General features: G+C 49.3%; 1 protein-coding gene across 2 annotated transcripts in view; it reads left to right on the top strand.

Moving 5' to 3' along the window:
* dlg4b (discs, large homolog 4b) overlaps positions 1-15849 on the top strand; it is a gene marked incomplete at both ends in the record, with an annotated part of 32954 nt that overhangs the window by 4833 nt on the left and 12272 nt on the right. The window contains 3 exons of one of the 2 annotated variants that reach the window (XM_079215380.1): positions 153-223; positions 5193-5318; positions 12428-12478. In XM_079215380.1, the coding sequence (XP_079071506.1) occupies positions 153-223; positions 5193-5318; positions 12428-12478 (248 nt within the window). Of the gene's footprint in view, positions 1-152; positions 224-755; positions 786-5192; positions 5319-12427; positions 12479-15849 lie in introns of those variants that run through there. The other variant, XM_079215381.1, reaches the window with a different exon arrangement.

Below are 15849 nucleotides of genomic sequence, written 5' to 3' on the forward strand. Positions count from 1 at the left end.
AATTAACATTCCAATAATGAAGGAGAAGTGATATCATTGGCCAAAGACTAAAAACAGAGTCTGTGTGTGTGTGTGTGTGTGTGTGTGTGTGTGTGTGTGTGTGTGTGTGTGTGTGTGTGTGTGTGTGTGTGTGTGTGTGTGTGTGTGTACAGACATACAGGAGTTCTACGAGTTGACGGTCTGTGAGAACCAGACGACGAGCCGACCACACACACCTGGGCAGGTGATAACGCACTCACACACACACACCCACACACCCACACCCACACCCACACCCACACACACACACACACACAGACAGACAGACAGACAGACAGACAGACAGACAGACACACACTCACCACAAACACACACACACACACACACACACACACACACACACACACACACACACACACACACATACACACACATACACACACAAACACACACAAACACACACACACACACTCTCTCTCTCTCTCTTTCTCTAATGCACATGGCAACACCCACCGCTGTTACCTAGCAACAGCTGCAGCAGCATCACCGGAGCAACAGCTGCATAACGCCATGGCAACAGGAGCCCAACCCCCACCTCCTCCTCTCCCATCAGCGAGTGACTCAAGAGCGAGCGAGGACAGACAGACGGACGAGGAGAGAGAGGGAGAGGGGGAGGGCGACAAAGAGAGAGAGAGAGAGAGATCCACTATGAGTGTGTGAGTGTGTGTGAAAATGTGTGTGTGTGAGTGTGTGTGTGTGTGAGTGTGTGTGTGGATATGGACTGCCTCTGCATTGTCACCACCAAGGTAAGAGCAGACCGCTCGCATGCATCCGCCAAAACACACACACACACACACACACACACACACACACACACACACACACACACACACACACACACACACACACACAGACTCACATGTTTTATGAGGACACCCATGTGTGTCCTCATAAAACATGAATGCCGGGTTTCATGTCTGTGTGTTTGCTGCTTTCATCTTGTTTTCATTTAAAATGCTGCGTCTCGCTCTCTTTTCCTGTGTGTGTGTGTGTGTGTGTGTGTGTGTGTGTGTGTGTGTGTGTGTGTGTGTGTGTGTGTGTGTGGTTAGCGTGGCCACATTACCATGTATGTTGACTCAGGCTAGCTCCAGCCGGTAGCTAGCTGTTAGCAGTGAGGAACCTGGATCCGTAACCTTGTGTTTAGCAACAGGTCGCTCTGGTTTGAATGCAGCGTCACTGTGTGTTGCGTTCATGTCGGTAAACGTACGGAGAAGCACGGCACCAAACACACCACTAACTATCTGGTTAACTAATCACTAACTCACTGATTCCACTGCAGAGATGCAACGAGATGAAGAGTCGACTTTTGCGATAAAAACGGAACTTCATCCATCCGTGAACGACGCTGTTAAAAAATAGAATTTTATATTTCATGCAAATTTTATAGTCCTGGTCTAGTCCTATATTTACATGTGTTATAGTCCTGGTCTAGTCCTATATTTACAGGTGTTATAGTCCTGGTCTAGTTCTATATTTACAGGTGTTATAGTCCTGGTCTAGTCCTATATTTACATGTGTTATAGTCCTGGTCTAGTTCTATATTTACATGTGTTATAGTCCTGGTCTAGTTCTATATTTACATGTGTTATAGTCCTGGGCTAGTCCTATATTTACATTGCACAGCTCCTGTCTTCTTCTGTTGCCTGCAGCGCTGCTTCTAGTGCAGCTGGTTAAGGAGAGTTTTCATCCAATCAGATTTCACCTCTATGTCTCTATGGAAGCAGAGTGCTTCTAGCTGGTCTTTGCAGATTAAAGTACACAGGGACGTTGTCGCGATGTCATAGTCTTCAACCAATCAGATCTTTAGTTTGATATGCTGGGTGTATTCTTTGATGTGCCAGGGCCTGCATGCTGACACTGGACGTGTGATTGGTCAGTGGTCCAGAGTGACCACCAACATGCGCTGTGATTGGTCAGTGAGCCAGCGTGACCACTAACATGCGCTGTGATTGGTCAGTGGGCTAGCGTGACCACTAACATGCGCTGTGATTGGTCAGTGAGCCAGCGTGACCACCAACATGCTCTGTGATTGGTCAGTGGGCCAGCGTGACCATAACATGCGCTGTGATTGGTCAGTGGGCCAGCGTGACCACCAACATGCGCTGTGATTGGTCAGTGGTCCAGCGTGACCACTAACATGCGCTGTGATTGGTCAGTGGTCCAGCGTGACTACTAACATGCGCTGTGATTGGTCAGTGGGCCAGCGTGACCATAACATGTGCTGTGATTGGTCAGTGGGCCAGCGTGACCACTAACATGCGCTGTGATTGGTCAGTGGTCCAGCGTGACTACTAACATGCACTGTGATTGGTCAGTGGGCCAGCGTGACCATAACATGTGCTGTGATTGGTCAGTGGGCCAGCGTGACTTCTGTCAACAGAAAGCTAGCTAGCTGCTAGCAGAACTCAGTAGTAGTCAGAGAAGTTAAGACATTGTTAGTTTTTTTAACACTCAATGGCTGAAGGAGGAGAAACGGACTTGTTAGTGGATTTACTGATGACGCCTTTCTTACTGAGGGTTGCGGGCATGTTTGGTGGTGACGATCCTAATATCGACTGCCACTGTGAGCGGACATTTTCCGCCCTAAAACATGAGGCTCGGCTGTCCTGGGGCATGGCCATCGAGAAGGAGCTGGTACTGGAACTGAAGCGCACCGGTAAACTTAACAACCGCGTCATTGAGCTGTTTGTTAACAAAGAGAGGAGGATGGACTTTGTCTTCAAGTCAACAGCAGCTGGTGAGTGAACTGCTTTGTGTTGTTACATCTGCAGTAGCGTTGTGTTAATGTGTTTCTGGTGTTTGTAACGAACCTCCGTTAGCCCCGCGAGTCTCGGGCAGCACAAAGGGCAACATGCTAGGATTTGCGGTTTCTTATTAATAGCTTTTATTTATCAGCTGTTGGTGTGCGCTCCTGGACTCGCCCCTTGGCTCGTCTTCTCCTCCGACTGTAATATCTGCTCAACGCTCTTTCCCGTTCTGAAGACGCTACTCCTGTTTTAACAGGAGAGACACACACACAAATTGCCTCCATCTGAGGCTGATCACACCTCATCCCGGCACCTGTTCCCTGAACCACACCCTCAGCTCAGTTCCCTCTGCAGCTGAGCCAACCCCGCCGCCACAGTGTTGTTTTTATTAAATCATTAATATCGTTCCTTCTGATGACTTGAGTGTGCAGTGTTTTAGTGCCGCAGTTTTGTTGGATTGTTTTGTCATGTTTTTTTCATAACTCAATGTGACTGGTTCTAAGGAATTTGTTCTTGTTGATGTGGACTACATGTTCGTTAATGACGCAGCATCCCATCATGCGCGTATTTATGTAAACAATATCAGTAAGCAGAGAAGGCCCAGGTAGAACATGCACGGCCCGCCACTGGTGTCATGGGACTAGGCGGAGGCATGTCGGACGCTCCTGGGGGCGCTCCTGGCCCTGGCAGAGAGGAAGGCCGAACAGCTCACCACCCGGGCAGCTGCAGCTCCGTCGGAGGCGAACCCCTCCACCTTGGCGGTGGTGGCACTGCATCAGATGACGGCAGCGGACAACAGTCAGTCTTTCCTATAGACCTTCGAGACGACGGCAGAGGCATGCGGCTGAGTGGGCGGTCCGTCTGCTGCCTCTCCTCACGGAGCAGCCATGGGGCGGTTCCTCCCTGCGGTCAGGGGGACAGTAATCGCACACCGGCTTCAGCCCGGTCGACGCCCGCCCCGCGGTCGGCACCCTCACCCCATGTCTTCCTGGGGCAAACGCCGGCACCCTTCCCAACCCACAGGGGGTCCCTCAAACACCAGGGCAGGAGTGTTGGAGGTGCGGGCAGCCCGGACACTTCCATCAGCGGAGTACCCGCTGATGGAAGTGGGCCAGGTGATTCGGGTTGCCGGCTCTCCAACACCCGCCCCCGGTCCGGTAGCGATGTACCGCGTTCCGGTAAGAATCCAGGGGTGTACACCTGCATTCACGGCAGACAGGGTCATGCAGTATGTGCGCTGTGCTCACCGGCAACGCAAGGTTGTCCGACCCTGCGGACGGGAAAGGGAACCGGCGGAGTCTCCACGGGCTCCTGAATTCCACGGGCTCCGAATTTACACTCGAGCAGTCTCGTGAAAATTATTGGGAAAATTCTCGCCACGTTTGGTGTGAATGCAGCATTAGTCCTGGTGGATTACGCAAGGTGCAGGGAACAGGTGCAGGGAACAGGTGCAAGGGAGTGGCTCAGGGAACCGGTGCAGAGAACAGGTGCAGGGAACAGGTGCACAGAACAGGTGCAGGGAAGAGGTGCAGAGAACAGGTGCAAGGGAGTGGCTCAGGGAACAGGTGCAGAGAACAGGTGCAGGGAACAGGTGCAGAGAACAGGTGCAAGGGAAGAGGCCTAACTGGCCTCAGCTGGAGCTGATCGGATGGTTTGTGTCTCGTCCTATATTGGGCTCAGGAGGGAGGCGAGAGGCACAGACTGTCTGACAAAATAAAAACATTGATAAACCGATACCTCGAGTGGCCTCGTATCACTGGTGCTGGGGGGAAACCCGGGAAGTGACAGGAAGCTGTATGTAATGGGAACACTGGACATACTAGCATCAGAGTAGTGTGAACACTGGACATACTGGTATCAGTGTAATGGGAACACTGGACATACTGGTATCAGTGTAGTGGGAACACTGGACATACTGGTATCAGTGTAATGGGAACACTGAACATACTGGTAACATTATAATGGGAGCTTTGGACATACTGGTATCAGTGTAATGGAGACACTGGACATACTGGTATCAGAGTAGTGTGAACACTGGACATACTGGTATCAGAGTAGTGGGAACACTGGACATACTGGTATCAGAGTAGTGGGAACACTGGACATACTGGTATCAGTGTAATGGGAACACTGGACATACTGGTATCAGTGTAATGGGAACACTGGACATACTGGTATCAGTATAATGGGAACACTGGACATACTGGTATCAGTGTTGTGGAGACACTGGACATACTGGTATCAGTGTAATGGAGACACTGGACATACTAGTATCAGAGTAGTGGGACCACTGGACATACTGGTATCAGTGTAATGGAGACACTGGACATACTGGTATCAGTGTAATGGGAACACTGGACATGCTTATGCTAACGCTAACGCCTCATGTAATCTGTGTCTCTGCAGAAGTATCGTTACCAAGATGATGAGACTCCGCCTGCCGACCCCAGCCCCGGTCACATGACCCACGGACGCAGCACCGAGCTGAGCCACGCACACCTGGACGGATACACACACCCTGCCGCACTCACCGTACGCACACACACACACACACACACACACACACACACACACACACACACACACACATGCAAACACACACACACACACACACACACACAGGGCCCATGTGCAGCTCTGGTTTCTCCACCAGAGGGCGCTGTTTCAGATTAAACTAAACTGACCTCCTCTATAAAGAGTTGCAGCTAACAGGTCTAAGCCTGGAGAAGGTTCCTCAGGTGCTTACTGATCGTGTAGGGGCCTAGGGGACCTTGAAAAGGTTCTATGGGTCCGTGAGAACTCTCTTGGTTTGGCTGAAGAGGCTGTCAGGGCCTTTGAGGAAACTCTGGAGATGCTTGAGGGAGGTTCTACGGAGATTGTACTATGGCTCCTTGAAGAAGATTCAGAGATCCTTGAAGATCCAGAGATCCTTTAAGAGGTTCCAGAGGTCCTCTCTCTCTCTCTCACACACACACACACACACACACACATCCCTCTGCTTTTTTTGCTCGGCCATCACCATGACAACGACTACAATGAGGGGGGTGGGGGGAGCAGAAGGGGAGTTACCATGGCAACAACATTAGCCTGAATGTGTGTTTGCTGAATGAATTCACTCTCTCTGTCTCACTCGCTGGATCTCTATCTGTCTCACTCTCTGGTACAAAGACACTTCACTATAGAGCAACCAGCTGGAGGACTCTACCTCATGTTAGAAGACACTTCAATATAGAGCAACGAGCTGGAGGACTCTACCTCATGTTAGAAGACACTTCACTATAGAGCAACCAGCTGCAGGACTCTATCTCATGTTAGAAGACACTTCACTACAGAGCAACGAGCTGGCGACTCTACCTCATGTTAGAAGACACTTCACTATAGAGCAACGAGCTGGAGGACTCTACCTCATGTTAGAAGACACTTCACTACAGAGCAACGAGCTGGAGGACTCTACCTCATGTTAGAAGACACTTCACTACAGAGCAACGAGCTGGAGGACTCTACCTCATGTTAGAAGACACTTCACTATAGAGCAACCAGCTGCAGGACTCTATCTCATGTTAGAAGACACTTCACTATAGAGCAACCAGCTGGAGGACTCTACCTCATGTTAGAAGACACTTCACTATAGAGCAACCAGCTGCAGGACTCTATTTCATGTTAGAAGACACTTCACTATAGAGCAACGAGCTGGAGGACTCTATCTCATGTTAGAAGACACTTCACTATAGAGCAACCAGCTGGAGGACTCTATCTCATGTTAGAAGACACTTCACTATAGAGCAACGAGCTGGAGGACTCTACGTCATGTTAGAAGACACTTCACTATAGAGCAACGAGCTGGAGGACTCTATCTCATGTTAGAAGACACTTCACTATAGAGCAACCAGCTGCAGGACTCTATCTCATGTTAGAAGACACTTCACTATAGAGCAACGAGCTGGAGGACTCTATCTCATGTTAGAAGACACTTCACTATAGAGCAACCAGCTGCAGGACTCTATCTCATGTTAGAAGACACTTCACTATAGAGCAACGAGCTGGAGGACTCTATCTCATGTTAGAAGACACTTCACTATAGAGCAACCAGCTGCAGGACTCTATCTCATGTTAGAAGACACTTCACTATAGAGCAACGAGCTGGAGGACTCTACCTCATGTTAGAAGACACTTCACTATAGAGCAACGAGCTGGAGGACTCTATCTCATGTTAGAAGACACTTCACTATAGAGCAACCAGCTGCAGGACTCTATCTCATGTTAGAAGACACTTCACTATAGAGCAACGAGCTGGAGGACTCTACCTCATGTTAGAAGACACTTCACTATAGAGCAACGAGCTGGATGACTCTACCTCATGTTAGAAGACACTTCACTATAGAGCAACGAGCTGGATGACTCTACCTCATGTTAGAAGACACTTCACTATAGAGCAACGAGCTGGAGGACTCTATCTCATGTTAGAAGACACTTCACTATAGAGCAACGAGCTGGAGGACTCTACCTCATGTTAGAAGACACTTCACTATAGAGCAACGAGCTGGATGACTCTACCTCATGTTAGAAGACACTTCACTATAGAGCAACGAGCTGGATGACTCTATCTCATGTTAGAAGACACTTCACTATAGAGCAACGAGCTGGAGGACTCTATCTCATGTTAGAAGACACTTCACTATAGTACACGTTTTTAGGGAAGTGAGGAAATTCTAAAAAGTGTTTTCCTTTTGTGTAATCACGACCATGATGAAACTCCCTGATGCTCTCTCTCTCTCTCTCTCTCTGTGGGTCAATGTCTTTCTACCACTCTCTCTCTCTCTCTGTGGGTCAATGTCTTTCTACCACTCTCTCTCTCTCTCTCTCTGTGGGTCAATGTCTTTCTACCACTCTCTCTCTCTCTCTCTCTGTGGGTCAATGTCTTTCTACCACTCTCTCTCTCTCTCTCTCTCTGAAGGAATCCCATCCCCTTTGTGATGTCATTATTCTGCCAGCCCAGAGCTAAAGAGAGAGAGAGAGAGAGAGAGAGAGAGAGAGAGAGAGAGAGAGAGAGAGAGAGAGAGAGAGAGACACATAGACCCACAGAAGCTGTGCAGTGGAGCAGAAAGAGAGCGAGTGAAGGAGGGAGGAGGGAGGACAGAGAACCAGAAACAGCTTCTCTCTCTCTGTTTTCTGTTCTCGTTGGGATTCGATCGCTCATCCTTCCTCTCCATCTCACAAAAGGTTCTCCTGGTTTATCACCTCTCTCTCTCTTTCTGTCCCCCCCTCCTCCCTCTCTCTGGATGAACGAGGGAAGACTGAGTGATGTGCTGAGCTGTCAGTCATGTCGAGGTTTCGTTAACGGGTCCAGGAAACGACACCTAACGAGCTTCGTCTTCTGCTGAGACCCCCTCCTCCCTCTCTCTCCTTCCTGTTGGCTTGTTAATTATTCATCCGTCACTCCATCAGTCTTTATGTAACAGCCGTCCTCCTGAAGAGAGAGAGAGAGACAGGCAGAGAGAGAGAGACAGGGAGTGATGTTTGTGTCGGTGTGGTACGCTAAGAAGATGGGAAGACGATTCATCAACAACGTGAGGCGAGCAAAGAGGCACAGGCAGAGGATGATGGTAGGACCTCCTTCTTTAACTGATCACCGCGGTACCGGCTCTGGTTAGAGCGGACTGGACCGGGGGGCTGGACCGGGGGGCTGGACCGGGGGGCTGTGGTGGAACCAATAATGTTGGTTCTACTCTGCTTGGATTCTGTTCATATGCTCGTCTCTGCTGAACCTGGCTAACTCTACTTAGCATGCTATCTTTAGCAACATTAAAAATGCATTTATTCTACAGTGATTCGTCTCCAACACTGTGAGCTTCGGGTGAAAGTAACGACGCTTCCCAGAGCTACAACTTACATCTTTGGCTGATGTTGCTGGCTCTAGTGAGCTGAGATACTGACGTTTGGATTTGAACCAGCTACTAGACTCTTGAAATGTACTTTAGTAAGCTAACAGACTAAGAGCAGGTGTGTTCCTCGTGGTCCAGACTGGTATGTCATGGTCCAGACTCATATGTTGTGGTCCAGACCGGTATGTCGTGGTCCAGACTCATAGGTCGTGGTCCAGACCGGTATGTCGTGGTCCAGACTGGTATGTCGTGGTCCAGACTCATAGGTCGTGGTCCAGACCGGTATGTCGTGGTCCAGACTCATAGGTCGTGGTCCAGACCGGTATGTCGTGGTCCAGACTGGTATGTCGTGGTCCAGACTCATAGGTCGTGGTCCAGACCGGTATGTCGTGGTCCAGACTGGTATGTCGTGGTCCAGACTCATAGGTCGTGGTCCAGACCGGTATGTCGTGGTCCAGACCGGTATGTCGTGGTCCAGACTCATAGGTCGTGGTCCAGACCGGTATGTCGTGGTCCAGACTGGTATGTCGTGGTCCAGACTCATAGGTCGTGGTCCAGACCGGTATGTCGTGGTCCAGACTCATAGGTCGTGGTCCAGACCGGTATGTCGTGGTCCAGACCGGTATGTCGTGGTCCAGACTGGTATGTCGTGGTCCAGACCGGTATGTCGTGGTCCAGACCGGTATGTCGTGGTCCAGACCGGTATGTCGTGGTCCAGACTCATATGTCGTGGTCCAGACTCATATGTCGTGGTCCAGACTAGTATCTATTGGTCCAGACTAATATCTATTGGTCCAGACCGGTATGTCGTGGTCCAGACTGGTATGTCGTGGTCCAGACCGGTATCTCGTGGTCCAGACCGGTATGTCGTGGTCCAGACTCATATGTCGTGGTCCAGACTCATATGTCGTGGTCCAGACTAGTATCTATTGGTCCAGACTAGTATGTTGTGGTCCAGACTCATATGTTGTGGTCCACACTAGTATCTCGTGGTCCAGACTCATATGTTGTGGTCCAGACTAGTATCTATTGGTCCAGACTAGTATCTCGTGGTCCAGACTCATATGTTGTGGTCCAGACTAGTATCTATTGGTCCAGACTAGTATCTCGTGGTCCAGACTCATATGTTGTGGTCCAGACTAGTATCTATTGGTCCAGACTAGTATCTCGTGGTCCAGACTCATATGTTGTGGTCCAGACTAGTATCTATTGGTCCAGACTAGGATCAGGGTGCACAGGGTTGTGGTTGTGGGTGGCTCAGGGGACGGTGCCTGGAAGAGGCCTGATTGGCCTCAGCTGTACTAATTGTGTTTGTCCCCAACATAAGCAGCAGTAGGCAAGACGCTCAAGAGAGATGGTCTGTTAGATGGTCCGTTTTTAAGGGGCCCCTGGGGCAGATGCTGGGGGGAATTGCCGCTATGCAGCGGGACCAGGCAGAGGCGAACAGGCAGTTCCTGGAGGCACTCCGGGCCCAGGCAGAGGGGCAGACTCACGCCCTGGAACAGCTCGCCGCCCGGACCGCTCCGGCACCCCAGCCACCACATATCTCCTGGTCCAGACTAGTATCTCTTGGTCCAGACTCCCATCTCATGGTTCAGACTTGCATCTCATAGTCCAGACATGTATCTTGTGGTCCAGTCTTGTATCTCGTGGCCCAGACTTGTATCTTGTGGTCCAGTCTCGCATCTCTTTATACACACTTCTATCTTGTAGTCCAGTCTCAAATCTCTTGTTCCAGACTAGTATCTTGTGTTCCAGACTCATATGTTGTGGTCCAGATTAGTATCTCATGGATCAGACTTGTATCTCTGTGTACACACTATCTTACGTATCTTGTGGTCCAGTCTCGTATCTTGTGGTCCAGACTCGTGTCTTGTGGTCTAGACTTGTATCTGTTCGTCCAGACTCGTATCTCTTTGTACACACCTGTATCTTGTGGTCCAGTCTCGTATCTCGTGGTCCAGACTTGTATCTTTTGGTCCAGAATCGTATCTTGTGGTCTAGTCCCGCATCTCATGGTTCAGACTTGTATCTCTTTATACACACTTGTATCTCGTGGTCCAGACTTGTATCTCTTGGTCTATAATTTTATCTTGTGGTACAGACTCATATGTTGTGGTCCAGACTCGTACCTCTTGGTACAGACTCATATGTTGTGGTCCAGACTCGCACTTCGTGGTCCAGACTTGTATGTCGTGTTTCAGGTCTGTCCTGGACTCCCAGAGTTTGATGAATGTGGAGAGGTTTTCATGGTTCTGACCTTTCTAAACAGCTGGCCTTCCATCATCTCCCCCTGCATGGTGGAGAGACAGAACCACGGATATATATATATCTATATATATATATATATAGAAAGAGAGAGAGAGCGAGAGAGAGAGAGAGAGAGAGAGAGAGAGAGAGAGAGCTGTCATGGGAAGTGAAGAGGTTTAATTAATTCACAGTGAACTGTAACTGCCTCTTTCTCTCTCTGTTATATAACTACTGAAGCTCCTCCAGAGACAAACACAGTGAGTGGTGTAGTGTGACAGCTGTGCAGCCCTGCAGGGACCCTGTTCAGGACAGACAGACAGACAGACAGACAGGCAGACAGACAGACAGACAGGATTGTTGGTGTTTGTGTTGAAATAAAAGGTGTTAATCCTGTCGAGGCGACACACTGGGGAACATTAACGTGAAGCCGAGGTCATCATGTGTCTCTCAGTGTGATCATCTGATGGTCCAACAGTGCAAACTTTAACTTTATTTGTATTTGTCATATTACATACTTTTTACATACATACATGAAATAGGTCTTCTGCATTTAACCATCCTTAGTAACTAATGAGCAGTGTGCTGCTGTGAGGCACCCGTAGAGCAACTGGGGTTCAGTGTCTTATCAAGGACACTTCAGGGACACTTCAACATGTGAACCATGAGGAGACCAGGGAACCAACCGCTACCTTGTTGTTTCAGGACTCTGATTATACTGACACTCTGCAACCTCCCAAACACTAGGCTGTAGCAACACCGGGCTATAATAACACCTAGCTAAAGCAACACTCGACTGTAGCAACACTCGGCTGTAGCAACACTCGGCTGTAGCAACACTCGGCTGTAGCAACACTCAGCTGTAATAACACTCGGCTGTAGCAACAATCGGCTGTAGCAACACTCGGCTGTAGCAACACTCGGCTGTAATAACACTCGGCTGTAGCAACACTCGGCTGTAGCAACACTCGACTGTAGCAACACTCGGCTGTAGCAACACTCGACTGTAGCAACACTCGGCTGTAGCAACACTCGGCTGTAATAACACTCGGCTGTAGCAACACTCGGCTGTAATAACACTCGGCTGTAGCAAGACTCGGCTGTAATAACACTCGGCTGTAGCAACACTCGGCTGTAATAACACTCGGCTGTAGCAACACTCGGCTGTAATAACACTCGGCTGTAACAACACTCGGCTGTAGCAACACTCGGCTGTAATAACACTCGGCTGTAACAACACTCGGCTGTAGCAACACTCGGCTGTAATAACACTCGGCTGTAGCAACACTCGGCTGTAATAACACTCGGCTATGGCAACACTCGGCTGTAATAACAATGTAATAACCATGATGTGACAGAGCGAGGGAAGCAGGGAGAGGTGGTCGCCATAGCTACAGTTACAGTTGCCTAGTAACCGGCCCCCTGAGAGCTCGACAGCAGTTACCATGGCGTTGCCGTGGAGACGAGCAGAGAGATGCTGCATGAGATTAAAACATTTTTCTGTTTTTACAGATGAACGGATCAGAAGGAGAGCTGGAGTACGAGGAGATCACTCTGGAGAGGGTGAGACACGTTACATACACTTTATATACACTCTTTACACACTATACACACACTATGCACAGTGTTACACATTGTACACACTATACACACACACTATACACCCTGTTACACACACTATACACTCTGTTACACACTGTACACACTATTAAACACACTATACACCTTATACACCCTGTTACACACTGTACAAACATAATACACACTGTTACACTCCGGACACAATATAAACACACATACACACTATATACACACATAGGACACACTATAAAATACATTACACACTGTAACACACACTATACACAAATAATACACACATACTACACACTGTAATGCACATTGTAACACCGGTTAACACACACTTTAACACAGTACACACAACATACACAACACACACTGTAACACTTTGTCTCTAACGGATCCTGATACGTGTGTGTGCGTGTTCTAGTGTGTATCATGTGTGTGTTACAGTGTGTGTATTTACCTTTATTTAACAAGGTAAAATCAATTGAGAACCAGTTCTCGTTTACAGTGATGACCTGACAAGAGGCAGTACAGTCCACACAGTGACACAAACAGCACAGATACAATACAGCATGACAACACATGAGAACATGGATAAAAACAACACGGGTACACTAAAAATCACTATGTACAAAACAAGGAAGACTACTGGATGTTCTTTGTAAGAATGGAGAGAGAGAGAAGTAGGGCTGGTCAGCAGGTCCAGCATCACTATGACTTGTTGAACATGTTGAGAGGTGAGAGCTGGTAGTGTGAGCGTGTTCTGTAGTGAGTTCCATCATTTGCAGCGGCAACATGAAAGGAGTTGTGACCAAACACAGTACGGACTTTTGGAATGATGAGCCGAATGAAGTCACTGCATCTTAAACGGCGATTGCTGTCAGAAATGTGCAGAAGATTTGAGAGGTAGCAAGGGGTCATGAGAGGTAGCGAGGGGTCATGAGAGGTAGCAAGGGTTCATTCCCAAAATGGATTTGTAGACCACGAGCAGCCAGTGTTGTAGCCGCCTGGTATGAAGGGAGGACCAACCCACCAATCTGTAGAGGTCACAGTGGTGGGTGGTGTTTCACTGTGTATTGTGTGTGTGTTACAGTGTGCATTATGTGTATATTGTGTGTGTTACACTGTGTATTGTGTGTGTTACAGTGTGTATTATGTGTGTGTTACAGTGTGTATTGTGTATGTGTGTATGTGTGTTACAGTGTGTATTGTATGTGTGTTACAGTGTGTATTGTGTATGTGTGTTACAGTGTGTATTGTGTGTGTGTTACAGTGTGCATTACATGTGTGTTACAGTGTGTATTGTGTGTGTGTTACAGTGTGTATTGTGTGTGTGTATGTGTGTTGCAGTGTGTTTCCACCAGTTAGAAAACAGCTTCTTTTAAAACACCGGTTATTTTAGGAATCAAACACGTGAACTTTAACCTGACTCTTGTGTTCACATGTCTTAAAGCGACAGGACGCAACTCTTATATCTACACAATGGAAGACTGTCTGGTCCTGAACTCACCCAGACCAGAGACCAGCACGGAGTCCAGAACTCAACCAGACCAGCACAGAGTCCAGAACTCAACCAGACCAGAGACCAGCACGGAGTCCAGAACTCAACCAGACCAGCACAGAGTCCAGAACTTAACCAGACCAGCACGGGGTCCTGAACTCAACCAGACCAGAGACCAGCATGGAGTCCTGAACTCAACCAGACCAGAGACCAGCACGGAGTCCTGAACTCAACCAGACCAGAGACCAGCACGGGGTCCTGAACTCAACCAGACCAGAGACCAGCATGGAGTCCTGAACTCAACCAGACCAGAGACCAGCATGGAGTCCTGAACTCAACCAGACCAGCACAGAGTCCAGAACTCAACCAGACCAGCACAGAGTCCAGAACTCAACCAGACCAGCACAGAGTCCAGATCTCAACCAGACCAGCACGGGGTCCTGAACTCAACCAGACCAGAGACCAGCACGGAGTCCTGAACTCAACCAGACCAGAGACCAGCATAGAGTCCTGAACTCAACCAGACCAGCACAGAGTCCAGAACTCAACCAGACCAGAGACCAGCATGGAGTCCTGAACTCAACCAGACCAGAGACCAGCATGGAGTCCTGAACTCAACCAGACCAGCACAGAGTCCTGAACTCAACCAGACCAGAGACCAGCACGGAGTCCTGAACTCAACCAGACCAGAGACCAGCATGGAGTCCTGAACTCAACCAGACCAGCACAGAGTCCTGAACTCAACCAGACCAGAGACCAGCATGGAGTCCTGAACTCAACCAGACCAGAGACCAGCATGGAGTCCTGAACTCAACCAAACCAGCACAGAGTCCTGAACTCAACCAAACCAGCACGGAGTCCTGAACTCAACCAGACCAGAAACCAGCACAGAGTCCAGAACTCAACCAGACCAGCACGGAGTCCTGAACTCAACCAGACCAGAGACCAGCACGGTGTCCTGAACTCAACCAGACCAGCATGGAGTCCTGAACTCAACCAGACCAGCATGGAGTCCTGAAGTCACCCAGACTAGCATGGAGTCCTCAGAGGACTGCAGTGTACAGGCTTGAGAAGGGATACATGGAAAACGGGGATTCTCATGGATTGCGGGAGCTTGAGCTTGACCGAGACTGGGTTGATAACAGAAATGATGGTGAACAGGCCAATGTATCTTGTGGAGAGCTTCTTAGATTCTGTGCGTAAAGGTATTTCCCTGGTGGGAAGCCAGGCCTGTTGGCCGGGGAGGTAGGTGGGGTGCAGGTGTGCGGCGGCGGTCAGCCAGACGCTTGTTCTGTTCGGAAGACCGAAGAAAAAGTCTCTCTCCAGACCTTCTTGCATCGCCGATAGTAGCTCTGGACAGACGGGACTGAAATCTCGATCTCTTGGCTAGGTAGAAGGGGAGGTTGGTAGCCAATGGAGGCCTTGAAGGGTGAGAGGCCCGTTACCGTGGAAGTATGGCTGTTGTGTGCGTACTCTATGCAGGCCAAGTGACGACTCCAGGAGGACGGATTGGCCGCCGTTAGACAACGGAGCATGGCTTCTAGCTCCTGGTTAAGCTTCTTGGTCTGTTCATTAGTTTGGGGATGAAAGCCAGAGGAGAGGCTATTGGTGGCGCAGAGGCTGTGGCAGAACGTCTTCCAGACCTGGGAGATGAACTGGTGACAGGTTGGCCTCGGGAAACCAGGAAAAATACACCTTTGAGGGGGTGAGTCTGGTTAGGGGTGACGCCGTCTGGCTGTAGTTAGCAGAACCCAAGGAACTGCTGGAGCTTCTTCCGGTTAGAGGGGACCGGCCACTCGGAGACCGCTCTAACCTTCACAGGTCTTTGCGAATCTGACCCTCCTCAATG

This window comes from Taurulus bubalis (genome assembly GCF_910589615.1).
Source record: "Taurulus bubalis genome assembly, chromosome: 3".
Classification (NCBI taxonomy): domain Eukaryota; kingdom Metazoa; phylum Chordata; class Actinopteri; order Perciformes; family Cottidae; genus Taurulus; species Taurulus bubalis.